Source organism: Silurus aristotelis (genome assembly GCF_946808225.1).
Source record: "Silurus aristotelis genome assembly, chromosome: 8".
In the NCBI taxonomy this organism is placed as follows: Eukaryota; Metazoa; Chordata; class Actinopteri; order Siluriformes; family Siluridae; genus Silurus; species Silurus aristotelis.
The window spans coordinates 6,825,666-6,843,154 of NC_139581.1; the positions used below are offsets into that span (position 1 = coordinate 6,825,666).

At 35.5% G+C, this 17,489-nt stretch overlaps 1 protein-coding gene across 4 annotated transcripts; it reads left to right on the forward strand.

The window, feature by feature from the left end:
* The first annotated feature begins 989 nt into the window (after positions 1-989).
* Positions 990-16,353, forward strand: LOC310730311 (protocadherin Fat 4). Of its 4 annotated transcripts, none has more exons than XM_083549192.1 (17): positions 990-1,234; positions 2,225-2,396; positions 3,213-3,557; positions 4,177-5,087; positions 5,229-5,400; positions 5,640-5,820; positions 6,296-6,546; positions 6,772-7,260; positions 11,285-11,386; positions 11,484-11,785; positions 11,963-12,048; positions 12,402-12,581; positions 12,865-12,992; positions 13,139-13,356; positions 13,441-13,699; positions 14,285-15,385; positions 15,838-16,353. In XM_083549192.1, exons 1-17 carry the CDS (start codon positions 1,187-1,189, stop codon positions 16,059-16,061), a joined length of 5,169 nt encoding a protein of 1,722 aa, XP_083405318.1. In that variant the 5' UTR covers positions 990-1,186; the 3' UTR covers positions 16,062-16,353. The 4 variants fall into 4 exon arrangements, with proteins under 4 accessions (XP_083405318.1, XP_083405317.1, XP_083405316.1 ...); XM_083549190.1 differs by having other exon boundaries at positions 1,046-1,234; positions 6,772-11,106; XM_083549189.1 differs by having other exon boundaries at positions 1,173-1,234; positions 2,329-2,396; positions 6,772-11,106.
* The last annotated feature ends 1,136 nt before the right edge of the window (positions 16,354-17,489 follow it).

Genomic DNA, 17,489 nt, shown 5'->3' on the forward strand with positions numbered 1-17,489 from the left:
AAAAACTTGATTTTATAATTTAAAAAATTATAATTTTTGTTTAGAATGTAACACTGTATAGCCTCTTTATCATACTGCTTGCACAGTCAGGATTCCTCTATTAAGATGTCAGAACCATCCCTCCCATTTATTGAATGCTTGCTGGCAGAAAATTTAAGCAAATCTTTTGTGTTGGGAGTGACATAAGCAGCAAAGCACAAGGCTACGAGAGCATGTTTATAAAAAAAAGGTCTTCTGTTGATACAACACGGATTAATATTCTCTGCTATTGTGTTCTTGTTTTGGAGAACTGTCCAAAGCCCATCTGCCGAGTCCCTTTTCACACATCAGCTTCTCTATTCACCTTCTGGGTGAGTGCCACGCTGGTGACCATTGAATTGAAACCTCTAAAAGGAGGAGGCAGAGGGGGAGGGAAATTATTTAAATAGATCATTGTCAACTTGACAATAAAGGTTGGCAGACACAGGGAGACTGCGACTAGAGCAAGTAAATATGCAGGAGTAAATACCACGCTGGTGAGCATGAATTATCAAATGTGTGGTAAGCCTGAATAAAACAATACCTTTAGTTTTATAATTATGTAAAGCATTTCATGGAGATAAAATGGCTCTCGAAGGAGAATGAATGTATGTGCTACTGCTTTACCTTCTTGTGTACTATATTAAACAATGAACAACAACAAAAAAGAGTTACATTAAAAACTATATAAAGCACAGTTATGTGTGGTGTTTGAAATCTATATTTGAAATCGGATATTTAATTCAAATCTAGCCTATTTTACTGTAAACTCTTTAACACATATGCATTTTTTAATTGCATAAACACATAAAAAAGGCTATACTTTAGATTGACACTTTTAACAAGATTATAGATATCAATTAAACAGGCTAAATATATTCTACTTCTTTTAATTAGGTAAAGGTGTCAGATTTCACTTAACATTTACCAGATCACTCCACAAAGTGGGTTTGTTTGCTCACCAGGGGTGGACTCCAAAGGCGTTTACCCTCCCTGTTCATTTTTGCACAGATCTACAGCTGAGCCCTTCATATCACAGCCTTCTTCAACCTTGGACTGCAACAGTTTTAAGGATGTTAAACTTCAAACACACAGCAGTAATCTGTTATATTTCACTTCTGAAGTCTTTCTTTATCTGCACAGAAAGGTAAATGGATGCACACAACCAATGGCTCCTTTAGGATTGATGAGCCTTATGTTCTTCGTGCTGTCTTTGGTGGGTACATTCATCAGGTAACTTCAGTGATGCGAGTAGTGCTGCCGCATAGTTTCCATTAGTTGTATAATAAACCTAAAGGTGTTTTTTTGGTAAGACTTTAAAAATATGAAATATATGAAATTGAATATTTTGAATTAGTGATGTCTAGGATGTCCTTGATCTGTTCTCATGTAGGAGGGTTAACAACTTATATAGGACTAATAAAGTATTTTAATTCTGGCTTTTTAAAATTAATAATTTGTTAATTTTTATTACAGTTGCACATCTATCTATCTATCTATCTATCTATCTATCTATCTATCTATCTATCTATCTATCTATCTATCTATCTATCTATCTATCATTGAAAGCACAAAATCACTTTCAAATTGACATCTCCATACCAATAAAAATATTTTGTTAAAATGTGCTTGTAGTTATAATATATATAAATCTTGGCAAACTTGAATAGTTCCTTGGTGAAAATAACATGGTGGCCATATTTCTATTTAAATAATAATAAAAAAAAAACAAGCAAATATAATTTTTTTTCTATCTTTTTTTTAGAATGATGGAAATGCACCTTTTTATTTTATTTATTTATTTAATTGTATTTTATTTTTCATTAATATTTATACTTTCTTTCAATTTTTATTTATTTTTTTAAGTTTTTAAAACTATCTTGGTTGATGTCCCAGTGTGCCTGTTATATGATCTTTGAGTCTCTGAATACTTGCGGAGTACCTTGGGGAATCCAAACAACAGTCTGAGGTTAGTGAGGGATAACAGGAAAGACAGAAAAAAAGGGCTAACAAAGACAAGACTTTACAAATCAAGGGATAGTGTTTCTGCTTTTAGCAAAGGTCCCTCACAAAGGGTCTCTTTCTTTACGTCTTAAGGGAACCAGCTACAAATGTCACAATATGCATCGGTTCCCACGGTAGAAATGTGAGTTTCACAATTAACAAAAAAAAGAATTAACCATTGCATTTCTTCTTGCTTGTGCAGATTCTCTGCACGCTGGCTGTATATGGGGTGAATTGTACAAATTTATTAGAAGGTCTGGCTTCTGACACTGAAGACTGGTTGAACATCTCTGTTCCTCTAAACAGAGGCAGCAATCAGTTATTCTTCTCCAAGTCTGTATATTCTTTTGAAGTCAAAGAAGATACACAGCCAGGTGGGTTTACTTTGCAATGATCTTACTTTATATCACAGCTCTGTTTTTAAATTTGATTTGGTCAGACGTTGTTGATTAAATTTTTATAACAGGAGCTGTGAGAATGATAGTGGCTGTTATTCAAATCCCGTTTATATTATTGTGTTTATTTTAATATATAAATTTAGACACAGACCTGACTGGCAGATGTTTCACAGAGACAGATTAAAGAGGTGTGGTTAATATGGTGAACCGGCTTCCTGTTAGAAGGCAGAATTTTTTTAGGAAGGAGTTACCAGTGTCAGTGTCAGTGTTAGTGCCATAACTTGCAGCTTTCTGATATACAGTACGTCCGTAGGGCACAGATTTCTCACAACTTTAATTATATCCCTAAATGGATAAAAAAAAAAATATATCACACATTATAATGAAAACAGTTTGTTGGTATTCTCAGGTTGTTGTGGTAGAAGAGGATTAAAATATAAAAATTTTAAACCTGCTGTTTTAGAAAATGAATTAAGTTAGCATTAATCTCAGGTCTGTAACCTGGGTTGGTTATAAAGCTTTTAAGTGTATGTGATTTACAGCATTACACAAACACAACCTTTTGTTTTCCAATGGGAGTAAGTGCCACCTCTTACTGAGCATGATCCTTAGTCATTTAACTAATTCCCCACCATAATCTGTACAGGATACAAGAAACTGGAAAATACTAAGACCTTTTGGCATATTACATGAGATTTCTTAAAATTTCCTCTTATTATTGTAAATCAATATGTAAACCAAGACCATGTAAAAAGGACTCCCTGAATGTCCTTGATCTGTCCTTTGACACAGGAACAATTGTGGGACATGTGAAAGCAGTGCATAATGAAGGACACAGGAGCCTAATGTATTCTGTGCTGGAGGATGACGGAGATAGCCTTTTTCTTCTCAATCCACATTCCGGAGAATTCCTTTTATCCCGCATGCTGGATTTTGAGGCAGAGAAATTCTACATCCTAACGGCAGCGGTACAGTACAGGGATAGTCACCTTACTAGGGTCAGGGTGTATTTCAACGTGGCTGACGTCAATGATAACCCACCAGTATTCAATTTAAATATCTACTTTGTCTCCCTGCAAGAAGATGCACGTATTGGCCTGTGTTTCTTCAACCTGAATGTCTCAGATGCTGATGATGGTTAGTACAAATGATGCAGCCTCACAGATGTTACATGAAAGCTATTTTTTTTTATTATTATTTTTATATTTATGTTCCTTTCTATAAGCTCTTTTAGTACTGGAGCACCACACAGACATTTTAAATAAATATCTAAAATCTGCCTGCTCTAGCTGACTCACTCTTTCAACTGTTTGCTTCAGGAGTTAAGCTGCAAGGTTCACACATTTGGTTTGAAAAGCTTGCCCCAGCTGGAATAGTGGAAGCCATCTCATTAAGTCTTACGTCATAGATGCTTTGCAGCCTCCGAGAAAAGATGAATAGACAAGCTGTCTCAGGGGAACTGGCTGCCTTAGCTAACAATAAAAAAGCTCTACTGCTTGCATTGTGTTGTGTTTAAGATGGCACACTATACTGTAGACTCGACATTTTTTTTTCCGGACACATTAAATGCTCACAGGGTTGAAATAGATAGAAATCATATATGGTAATGGTGTAAAACACAGAACTCTGTTTAGCTTTCTGGGCAGGAAAAAAACAAGCCAGATAGTGTTACAGACATATGGAGCGTACATCTGTAAGCAATTTCAATCTGTAGAAACTTAATGTTCATTTTTCTCCCTTTTGTCTTAATTTGCAGGAATAAATAGAGAATTGGATATAGCCATAATATCAGGAGACAACGGAAATATGTTTTCAATCAAACAAATGAAAACTTTGTGTCTAAAACGAGAGTTAGACAGAGAGAAATGTCCAATGTACAGTCTTTTAATTCAGGCCAATGATCGTTCTCTACCTGAGGACACACAACTCACAAGCACCGTACGTGTGTCTGTTTACGTTGAGGACATTAATGACAATGCTCCACTCTTTGTATCGGACAATATTGTTTCCTGTCCAGAGGATATCCCTCTTCAGTCTGTTGTTACAGTTATACAAGCAGTCGATGCAGACTCTGGAGCCAATGGGGATGTTGTATACAGTTTAGACAATTTAGGAAGAAGATTATTTAGCATTAGTCGCACAACTGGAGTCATATACCTGCAGAAACAATTGGACAGGGAGTTTGAAGACGTAATTATGGTAACCGTAAATGTCAGAGATAAAGGATTTCCTCAGCTCTCCAGCTTCATGAACTTAACAGTGTTTGTTGAGGACATCAATGACCATGACCCAGTGTTCTCACAAGCCTTATATAGTGTGCTTATATATGAAGACACTCCTCGTGGAACAAGCCTACTAATAATTGAAGCAAATGATAATGACACTGGGCCTAATGGAGAAGTGCGATATGGCATCACTGAAAGTGGCTTTGTAGTGGACCCAGTCCTGGGTATTGTCTCAGTAACACACCAGTTGGACAGAGAGAGGAATTCTTTCCATACTTTCATTGTAACAGCAATGGATAAGGGAGATATTCAAAGATCTTCAACAGCCACAATTAATATCACACTCCTGGATGTAAATGACTGTGTTGCTGTTTTCTTCCAAGAATTACTGACTTTACATGTGTCTGAGGATGAGGAAGAGCCTTCACGGGCCACTCATAAGGTTTCTATTCTTCTAAAATCCACAGAAATAAAACTAGTTAACTTTTTTCAATAGTTTGGACTTAACAGTAACAATGCATCAATCATTTATAATACTGTAGCTGTATGCCTTTGTTGACTTTATTTATTTATTTATTTTAAGATAATTGCATTTGATGAAGACCTGGGAGTCAACAGCCATTTATCATACTTTATAGAGAATGGAAATTCAGAGGAGTTCATATTACATTCAAATGGAACATTCCAGATATTACAAAATCTTGACAGGGAGGTACAAAGTCATCACATAATAACAATTATCGCTGTGGACTCAGGTAATATAATTTTTTTGTTTATTTCTTATGTATAGTGTTTGATATTATATAATTTTCATTAGATTTGCAGAAAAGCTGACTCATAAATGCTTGCGAGAGACACAGTTGACTAGTTGCTTATTAGTATTAATGTAGAATTTTGATTTAGATTTGATTTCTACATTTAAGTGTACTATAATTTGCAAAATGGGAAACTGGTAATCGGGTAAATACAAATCATTATGCTTTTTACTTTCTAGGTTTCCCTCCACGGACTGGAACAGGAACTATACATGTTTTTGTTGAGGATGTAAATGACAATGAGCCTCTATTTGAAAACGTTAAATTTAATGCATTTATATCAGAAGACGAGCCAATCGGAACAACATTTGCCTCAATCACAGCCACAGACAAAGATGTTGGTGTAAATGGAGAAATAAGGTAAGTGGTTAAACTTTCTTTCAAAATAGCATATTATTAAATATGAGATCAATACATATTAACTGTTTTACTAGTAACCTCGGAAAACCTTAACATGGAAATTATCTACTATACAATATAAATACATAGTGAATAAACCTGCATCTTAGCCAACAATAAATGTGTAAATTAAGCAACTCCAGCTGCAGCACAGAAGCTAGCAAGGTTTTAAATGTATTTAGGCATACTCATAGTTCTGACTGTTGTGTTTGTTAAACTGACCTCTTACCAAACATGTTTTCTGCAGGATCATAGCCTAGGCAACATCTTCCTGTAATTTTAATGAAGTATATTTATATTTATATGGTTTCTTCTTTGTCAGCCATCACAACATCTGATGATCTGGCATCTGATTTTCCTAAACTGCAACACATACTATATGTCTTAAATAAATTAACACAAATGTATTTTAAATAAACTCCCATATATTCTGCAGGTATTCTCTAGAAGACTCCAGTGCACCATTTTCCATTAATGAAACAAATGGAGAGCTATTCAACACTGGTGGTCTGGACAGAGAGACAACAGCTTTTTACCTTTTGACTTTAGTTGCCCGTGATGGGAACGCCATAAATTCTCTTTCAACTTTGGCTACTGTACAAGTGATAGTTGGGGATGTGAATGATAACTCACCCCAGATACTCTATGGACCATATGTAGCCAATGTTCCTTCAGAGCTGTCCAAAGGTAAGATCACTGTTTTTGTTTCTATATTTTTTTTTAAATACAAAATTAAAGCAGATTTAACGGCGATGCATTTAGAGGCAATTATAAAATTGACATTATGTTTATAAAAACTAAGAGCCCCAAAATTTGGGTAAAGATTATGTAGACATTCAAAATGACTTAACTAATTTATATTTGGACATTATTTTATATATGCCTGACTTTTATATATGTACACTCTTGCAGGATCAGTAGTGTGTGCAGTAATGGCCAAGGATGCAGATAAAGGAAAGAATGGAAAGCTGAATTTTTCTCTATATGGACAACACGCCCGTCTCTTTACAATCAGTTCTGACAGGGGAACCGTGTTCACCAAAGAGGCCCTCATAGGAAAAAAAGACTTTACGGTCAATGTTCATGTGCAGGATGGAGGCGACAATCCTAAAATGGACACCACCTCTTTGACTGTGAGATTTCATAATGCTTCAGATTTCCCCCATCTTGTAGTGCAAGTCAATGAGCAGTTGCTCTCTGAGGACACACTTCCTGGAACCATGGTGGCAGTAGCTAGAGCAGAAACAAACAGAGCTGGACCTATATCTTTTTATTTGGCATCTGGAAACATTGGAGATGTATTTGACCTGAATGAGAAGACTGGTGAGATAATGGTGAAAGGATCTTTGGATTTTGAAAGCAACAATGATTTCCATCTTTTAGTTGAAGCTAGAGACTCAGGTATCCCACCTTTTTCCACTTATGCTGAAATTTATATAAATGTTAGTGATGTGAATGATAACCCACCTGTTTTTACAAAGGAACAGTACAGGTGTGAGGTGTTTGAGAACTTACCCGTGGGTTGGGTATGTGATGTGGAAGCCACTGATGTTGACTCTCATGCATACGGACAAGTACAGTATACAATTGTGTCTGGTAACCTAGATGGCGCATTTACAATAGATAAAACTCATGGCATTCTTAGAACTAAGAGGAGTTTGGACAGAGAAAAAATACCAGAGTACAGACTCGTTATTAAAGCAGAAGATAAAGATGACAGTCGGTACACTTCTACAGCAGTAGTAAATATTATTGTTCTGGACACAAATGATCATGCTCCTCGGTTCACTGAGATATTCTTTATAGAGGTTTCTGAGGATGCGTTAATTGGCTTTCCGGTGATTCGTGTGAGAGCCATGGATGAAGATATTGGTATTAATGCTATCATTTCATATTCCATTGAAGACAGAACTAAGCCAATACCTTTCAGTATTGATAGAAATAGTGGAACAATATTTGTACTGAGTCCTTTGGATAGAGAGCTTGAAGACCATTATATTGTGAGAGTAAATGCCAACGATTCGGCATGGAGTATTAGTACAGATGTCACCATAGTCATCATAGATATCAATGATAATATGCCAATTTTTTCTCAGTCTCTGTACTCTGTTACTATCCCTGAGGCTAAAGACCGAGACACTTTCCTCTTAAAAATCACTGCCATGGACAGGGATCTTGGGCAAAATGGCAAAATTTTATACTTTATAGAACCACCAAGTGAGATGTTCTTTGTTAATATAACTACTGGAGATGTCTCTACAAAACAGTTGATTATTTTCAATAGATCTGAATCTCAAAGTTTTAATTTCACTGTTGTAGCTATAGATTGTGGCAATGTACCTTTGAATAGCTCAGTAATAGTCACAGTGATGTTTGTTCAGTATAATTATTTTCCACCCTCTTTTTTGCCCTTTATGCTAAATTTGTCAGTTCCTTTTACCTTGCCTTTGGGAACTGAGGTTCTCCACTTAACAGCCATAGATCCAGATTTTCCAGAAAAGAGCAACAGTGTTGAATACAATATCACTGGTGGAAATGCATCAGATTATTTTGAGGTAGAACATTTTACTGGAAAAGTTAGTCTAAATAGAAGATTCAGGCAAAGTTTTAGCAGTATATTCAATCTTGTTGTTACAGCAAAAGACAAAGGCTTCCCTCCTCTTTTTTCTCAAATTGACATCATGTTTGAAGTATCACAGGAAAATCTGTTCAAGCCACATTTTTCAGATAATCAGATTTTATTTTCTGTCCCCGAAAACCTCCCTTCTGGGTCTGTCCTTGGGAAAGTTCAGGCACAAGATCAAGATCCTGGTTTGAGTGGATTAGTGTCTTATTCAATTGAAGGTGGGAATAGAGATGGACTGTTTTATGTGGAACACCTTTCAGGACTGATCAAGCTAGCTAAACCGCTTGACTATGAGCAGGTAGAAATTCATCACTTTCTTATCAGTGCCAAAGATGGAGCATGGTTCTCTAAGACTGGGGAAATCAATGTGACTATCAATGTTACAGATATTAACGATAATTCACCAGTCTTTACATCTAGTGAGTACATGACTTCTGTCTCAGAAAACAGTGTTATAGGATCTTCAGTGATTCAGATCATTGCCACTGATAAAGATTCTGGAACTAATGCCGAAGTAGCATATTCACTAATATCAGGGCACACAGATTACTTCTCTTTGGATTCGATAAATGGCACTATCACCACCCGGGAGATGTTTGACTTTGAGCAACAACAAAGTTTTGAACTTACTGTCAAAGCCTTTAACTTAGATAATCCAAATTTATTTGATATAGCACATATTACCATTCAGGTGATAGATGTAAATGAATATATACCTAGTTTCCAGAGGCATCTTTACAACTTCTCTGTGCTTGAAACTGTTCCTTTGCAAACAGAAATTGGAAGCGTTGTGGCTATAGATTATGACTTAGGGTTTAATGGTGAGATTTATTATTTACTTTTTGGTCAAAGTAAAAAAGCAGGCTTTGGGGTTTATGAAAGAAGTGGAAAAATATACACCTCCAAAGACATGAGAAATCAAGGACAGAATCATGCTGCCCTCCACATAATTGCTAAAAACAGAGGGAGCATTACAGGCTTCAATATTGATGAGGCCCTTGTTCACATACATGTAATTGATGAAAATGATCCTCCAGAGTTTGATACTAGTCTTTACACAGTACTGGTACGTGAGGATGCTTTAGTTGGGACTTCTATAGCCAAAGTAAGTGCCTCCGATCAAGATGTGGTTCTAAAATGGGGCAGGTTTTTCTATGGTATAGAGAGTGGAAACGTTAATAACTCCTTCAGTATTGATCCGGTCAATGGAATTATCACAGTAAACAATGAGTTAGACAGAGAGTTGTGGCCTTTTTATAACCTCACTGTAATTGCTATTGATGAGGGATCACCTCCTGTAACAGGCAGCACATCTGTAGTTGTTGACATTATTGACATCAATGATAATGCCCCTAGACTTACATTCACAGATGGATTCGTTAGGGAAAATCAGCCACACGGCACATTAGTGGCAACGTTGACAGCCATTGATGATGATCTCCCTCCAAATCAAGGTCCTTTCACATACTGGCTGATAAGGCCTGCCTTGAGAAACAGTTTAACACTCACATCTGATGGAGTACTCTTCACATCAAGGCCACTTGACCGTGAAGTCAGCCCTTTTTTTGATATACATGTGGTAATCCAGGATGCAGGGTCCCCTCCTTTGTCATCCACCACTGTGTTTCATGTTAAAGTTCTAGACGAAAATGACAATCCACCAGTTCAAAGAACCATAAATATTTTTGTCAAATATTATGGAACATTTTTCCATGGAGGACTGATTGGTAACGTGAGACCAGATGATCTGGATGAATTAGATATGTTTAACTGCACTATTATAAATGGACAAATAAAGATGTTTAGTTTTCCTTTTGGAATGTGTGACTTGTGGTCCTCACCATTCCAAGGAGAGGCAACACACAATATCACTGTTGAAGCAAGTGACCATTTCCACCCACCAGTAAACAACAGCATCTATGTAAATTATAAAGGCTTCACCAATTTGTCATTTGACAATTGTGTCTTGTTCTATGTCTCTTTTTCCAATCTTGAGAACTTTTTATCACTGAACTACCTTAAGTTTGCGAAAGCTCTGGATAGCCTATTCAATTTACAAGCATCTAAGAGTCATGTATTTGGAATGAGGATACAAGGCAATGAAACAGTTCTTCTTGCAGCAATCAAAAGTTACAATGGACTGTATCTGAGCGGAACAGTGGCAAGTGGCATCTCACGCATGCACAAAAGGTTACTTGAGGTACAAAGCAATGTGACTATAACTCAAATAACCAGTGACCCTTGCTCACTCAAACCCTGCCAAAATGGGGCCACTTGTAACAAACATATACACATCACTCAAGATATTGCTGTTTTGGAAAGTTCCCGTCTCATAATTGTATCTCCACAGTATGCAGAGGTTTTTAACTGTTCATGCCCTGCTGGCTTCACTGGAACGAGGTGTGAGCATGATATAGACGAATGCTTAGAAAACCCTTGTGAAAATGGAGGCAGCTGCTTTAATAACCCTGGAGGATTTCTGTGCCATTGCTCAGAGGGTTTCTCTGGACTTCACTGTTCTATTGTTGATAATGAGTGTCAAAGAGTAGTGTGTTCAAATGGTGGGACATGTTGGAACATACAAGGAGGATTTTTCTGTGACTGCAGGCCTGGATATGAAGGTAACTAATGCATTTTTTTTTTTTTTTTTATGTATGTGTTTATTTATCATACATTTTCTAAATTTGGTGATTTACCCATTTCCACACGCTATCAAATGATGGGAAGCAGGTTAAGGAGTCTATCACATGATTCCATTGAGACATGAGACAAAATAATTATGTTCTTTGTTTTCCATAGGAAGATTCTGTGATTATATCATAGACCACTGTACATCATCCCCTTGCCTTAATGGCCAATGCTCCAATTTTTTAACAGGGTATGCTTGTCACTGTCCATTTGGTAAGATGCATTTTTTATGTGACATCAAAGTGTTATAATTTTCTAATTGACATTAGTGTGACAATTTATAGATTAATATTTTAATATTTATTTCTAGGTATTAGTGGAGTTAACTGTGAAGAGCATAGTTATGGCTTTGAGGAGTTGTCCTATTTGGAATTCCCTCCTTTGAATCCTAGATACAATTTTATCTCTCTGGAATTTGCAACTGTGAAACAGAACTCTTTGCTTTTGTACAATCCGGGAGAGCTGACAACTTCCGAGTTTCTTGCACTTGAAATTGTGGAAGGAAGGCTACGTCTCTCTTTTGATCTCGGGTCAGGTGTAACAAGACTGGAGACAGTCAAACCAGTGGCTGATGGGAGTTTCCACAATGTCACTGTTAAAAGAATTGGAAATGTGGGTTATTTAGCCACACACCAAACATGTACTACACTTTTATTTCTCATTAGGATTAACTAACCTTAAACTTGTACCCAGAATGGTTTTGTATGTTAGTGTAATAAAATAGCAAAATGTCACTCTCTGATTAATTTCTTATATAGTTTATAATTCTGGTCATTTTGTGAGATGCAGATAGCCTCTTTGGAGGTTGACAGCTGCAGTGCTGATGAGCAAAGAGATTTTTGTTTGTCACAGCATGAAGGTATTGGGACCCAGAGGTAGGATATATCATATCATATCATATCATATCATATCATATCATATCATATCATATCATATCATCATATCATATCATGTTTTAGTTAGAAATATTTGTGTCACAACTTAAATTCAAATTCAAATGGGTGAACAAAATTCATTATGCCAGCCCACTGGGTAAGAAAAAAATATAATGTGCTCTACACAAATAATTACAAATAAAAACTATCCCTGACAAATTGATAATAGAATGTTTATCAGATATAATTTTTAATTAATAATTTTTTTTGTTACTGTTTATTGCCAATTTCATGTGATACATCATAAGTAATAGATTTTGAAACTTGTATATTTTGCAATTTTTTACATGCAGGACTCTGGATGTTAGAAGCAATTACTTAACAGTGGGAGGTGTAAAGTCTATTGATGTAATTTTGCTGAGGCCCTATCAAGTGAGAACTCATAACTTCGTTGGATGTGTGAGAAATATGAAATTGAACGATGTTTTACTCGACACTTCAAAGGCACTGGCATCCTACAAAATACTTGAGATGTAAGTTTTGTTGGTATTATAAGCATAAACTGGATTTAATATATATTCAAATTTGTCATAGTGTAAAATAAAAAAATATAAATTATACATTTGTAAATTCATCTATTTAATATAAAACTGTCTTAAAATTCCTGATACTGGCTTTAATCACATACCATTTACAATTAGTTTATATTAGATTCTTTCAGCTATTTTTGCATTTTACTTAAAGCTGATTAGATGTTTATGGTGAATGTGAAGCCTATCTTGGAAATATATACTGTTTTTGTTGTGTGTTTTATAGCTGTCCACGAGCAGATGTAGCTCCTTGCAGCAGCAGTAAATGTCTAAATGGAGGAGTATGCCAAGATTTCTGGTCCCATTACTACTGCCACTGTGCTGAAAATTACACTGGACCTAATTGTGATAGCCGTAATGCGTTTTAGTTTTTCTCTTTTCTTTCAATTAGTTTGATAATTAGTATTTCTATATTTGACTATTATTATTTGAATTACTAAGCTTAACATTGAACATTAAACCAGGTAGGAGCTTCTGAATAATGTCAATTTACCCAATAGATGTCTCAGACGATCATGGATTATTTCTCAATGAGGGATCATACGTTGAGTTTGTTGTCAAGGAAAGCTATATTAGGAACCAGTTGCTTCAAGCTTTTCTGGATGAGAAAGATGAAGCTGTTGAAGGTTTCATCAGTTTTGAGATCAAAATGAGGACAATGAAAAAAGACAGTGTTTTAGTTTTTTGTCAAAGTCAAACAGTGCACCTAGAACTAAAGGTAAATTGGCAATTTGTCTTACTTCAAGATAGTTAATGTGAAAATGTAATGAAAAAGATTTTTTTCGTTTGTTTACCTTTTCAGATAATTGATGGGAAACCTCTGTTTGGGTTCACACATATAATGTCAGGACAGCAGTGGGAGCTTGGTGTGGAGAGTACTGTGTCAGATGGACAATGGCATGTCGTTCTCTTTCGCAGACATGGACCAAACATTGTTTTAATTCTGGATGAGAAACTTGTTAAGAATATCACCCACAGCATCATTAGCCAAACTGCTGTTTTATTAGAGATGATCACTTTGGGGCAAACAGCATCTGGTGATTCAAGCGATCGCAATTTGGGTCAGTATAATCTACTGACACACATTATATATATATATATATATATATATATATATATATATATATATATATATATATATATATATATATATATATATATATATATATATATATATATATATATATCTTTAGAACAATTTTTAACACCTTAAACAATAGACAGTGTCACAAAGTGGGTCTTTTGGAACATTGGTTGTAGATTTAAAGCCTTAATAAAAAATAAAAAATAAAAAAAACACAAAATAAATAAAAACATGAAACTAAAAAATAACATATTCTTCACTACATGACACCCCAGTAATAGTAAAAATATTTAGTTGTAAAAGAGTGAGTCTGTACTATCTCTGCAGAAATGTTTTTCGGTAGAAGTTTAGTGTAGCAAAAAAATGCTGGAGTTAAGAAACTTTGTTTAGTAGAATTTATTTGGTACAAATCTAAAGTGTTTATGTAAAAAATGATCTAGTAAAATAAAGGTGAAATTTTAGTACGAACTGTCTTTTATGCAGAAATAAAGTGTCAGAATAGATTTTAGAACAATTCTAGAAATGTTCAATAACTAATTAAATTTAAACTTCCTGTCTTCAGATTTTTTAGGGTGTGTGGACTACATCAAACTGAATGGATATATCTTACCCTTCATTGGACACAATGAGATAGTAGAGGCAAAACCCAGTCCTTCATTCTTCCAGAATGACTGTGCGTCTGCAGACCACTGCATCCTCTCACCTTGCTTTAAGGAATCCTGCCAGACTCAGTCTTGCCTGAGTAGCAGTGACTGTATTTCATCTTCTTCTGAAAATAGCTGGTGTGTTTGTTTACAGAACAACTCTTCATCACTGTGCGGCCCATGTGCATCTCCTGCTGAGTACAAAGAAGATTGTCTTCAAACCCAGAAACGCCCACCTTTATGGATTATTGCTATTGTCATTCCTATAACTCTCATAATAATAATATTAAGTCTCTGGGTTGTCCTGAAGAGACGAGGGACAATTTGGCACATTAAACCCAGAACCCAACCCTGTATTACAGCACCAACAAAACAACATGGCACAGATAACGTGGCATTTAGTCCAGATAATAGTGATGGTGGTGTCCAAAATGTTTCTAATGAAAACAGCAAGAAACCAGATCTGATAGCTGCAGGGGAGTTGAGGCAGCGAGTTGAAAGCTTTAGCCATAGCAATCTAACAGGTTTTGGGGGAAGTGAGCTAGAGTACTATGAAATTGCCAGTACATACACAACATGCTTCTCTAATAGCAAGCCTCAGCAAATAAATACAGAAGATTATAACAGATTGGGCCTGATTGAGAGTTTTGGAACTCCACATGTTTTTGCAGGCATGTGTGAAGAAACAAGGAACATGGACTCTCATACTTGTTCTGAATCCTCAGCTTTTAGACATGGCATTCCGTATACTACAAGTAATTGTGGTCAATTGGAAGATGGGTATAGAAACCATCAACCCCGCCTTCTTTCCAAGCTGACCCCTGAACTTACAGATCCCCCTCGTTTCCTCTCAGTAGATGAGGTTAAAATTCTAAGCATTCCACTAGGTGAAAGCAAAGTGGGAGAGTGCTCCTCAGAAAGCAATAGCCACAGCTCTATTACATGCTCAGAATTTGACTGTGAAAAAGAGCTCTGCTTTTTCAGTGCACAGGACAAGAGCCATGAGCATGCAAGTGAGGGTATGTACCAAATAGCAGATTTTGTTCATTAATAATAAGGTTTAAATAGAAAATATATATCACATTACTGTTTTCAATTTATTAAAACTTACATAGAACTATTTTAGGCAGCTCTATATTCCATATTACCATTGCCAGTTTATCAATCTTGCTACGAGTTTTGGTGACTTTTATAACTACTTTATCATTATTTTTTAAAAAGAGACAAGTGATTACAAATTATCCTTACTGTCCTGCATTAACATGGATCTCCAGCTCATATCACAGCATACATTTTGTTTACACAGCAGGTGTTTCCAACTAATTACACCCTGAAACTTCAGATTGCAGTGTTTCTTTGACATGCATTAGCTATTTTATACTAAAAATGGCTAAACCAATTTATTTATAGTTATGCCTGCATCGTTTTTTTGTTTTTTTAGTCACTGGAACTTTTTTTCTCTATTTTAAAGGCTGGTCAAGTGGACAACTAACACTGTCTGTTCCATCACCCTTCAGAGACGTCCAGACCCCTTCAGACACACCTGCCTCTGGGAACATCTCCCACTGGGAGAGTCTCCTAAACCTAGGAGTCCACTTTAATACCTATTCAGATGTTTTCGAGGACATAGCGAGCCTCTCTGTCATTCAACCCCATGATTGTGATATTCGCAGTGATGAAGAACATATTATTTGAAATTATTACAATAACTATCAGCTTTCGGGTTACAGTTACAGATGCAGTTGCTTATAAAGGTATAACTAACACTATCCATATTCTTTCCATCAACACTAAAAAAATTTATTACAATAAATATCAGCTTTGGTGTTACAGTTACAGTTGCTTATAATGTGCAATATAACACTTCATATTCCGTATATAATTTGCTCAGAAATTAAAGGCCTCATATAGTACATTTTAAGATGTAAGTGTACTTGAATGTAGTGTACTGAATAGAGTCACCATTAAACACCTTTCCAGTTTAAAATGTGTTTACTGTGTCCAGAAATAAATACACTTTACACTGGTACACTAGACAATACAATTTCTATAACAAATCAGCATTTGAAAACAACATCCTTGCAAAATGCACATAATCCTTGTTCATTTTGATTGCATTTGGAGATTGATTGATTAAGTAAAGAGACTATGAGAAACTTTTTACATCAGGTTATGAGTCATAGACTGACGTGGATGATGCTGATAATAAGTAAACTCATGAGTTTAAGATTAGAAATAAGTCTTTGAAAATGTTCAGTAGAGTTTTATGTAAGTACATTGCTAAAAATGTAGAAGTAGGAACTTTGTTTAAAATCTGTAATGGTAGTTGTGACACTTTTAAAATAGAAAAAAAAAATTCAGTTCCGGAAAATCTGTATTGTTTAGAACAATATACAGTAAAATAAAAAGTCTACATTTGATTAGGTGAGAGTTTACGTCACACATAAGAGCATAATATACACACTGTCCTGTACTTCATAAAGTTAACACACGAGGCTGCTATTTTAAAAGAAACTGGGCTCCCAGTCATAATAGCAGGGATACATATGCTACACTGAAGTTCCTGTGTTGACCACGCGATGGTGCTGAAGTGCCCGGTGACTGTAATCTTCATTGAAACTGAAGTCTGACCATAAGTAAATATGATACATTTTCTGTGACCCCAAACCCTGACCTCTCTTTTTTCCACATTTATCACACAAAATAGTAGTCTTGATTTGTATTATGTTTAATAACATGTCTAACAATGAAAAACCACAGGAATGTGGTGTAGTCAGAAGGCATGTTTGAAGAAGCCTGTTATATTTGTGAACTTATGACTTTGCATACACAAGCAGTAGCATTATTCACACACTTCTCTGTATATCTTTTTTACATGTGGATGTTTAAGTATGGCTTTTACAAGCATATTTGAGCCACAACACCCCTGCTCATTGACTACAAATTCAAATGTAAAAGCAGTATTATTTAGAGCAATGTTCAACACACTAGGGATCTCAATTCATCATTTAAAATTTTCAATTTCTTTATCAGTTTCATGAGCTGCATTTTAGATTGAAACTCTAAACTGTACATTCTAAATGACAAGAAAAAACAAAACATATTGGGTATGCAAAATATACT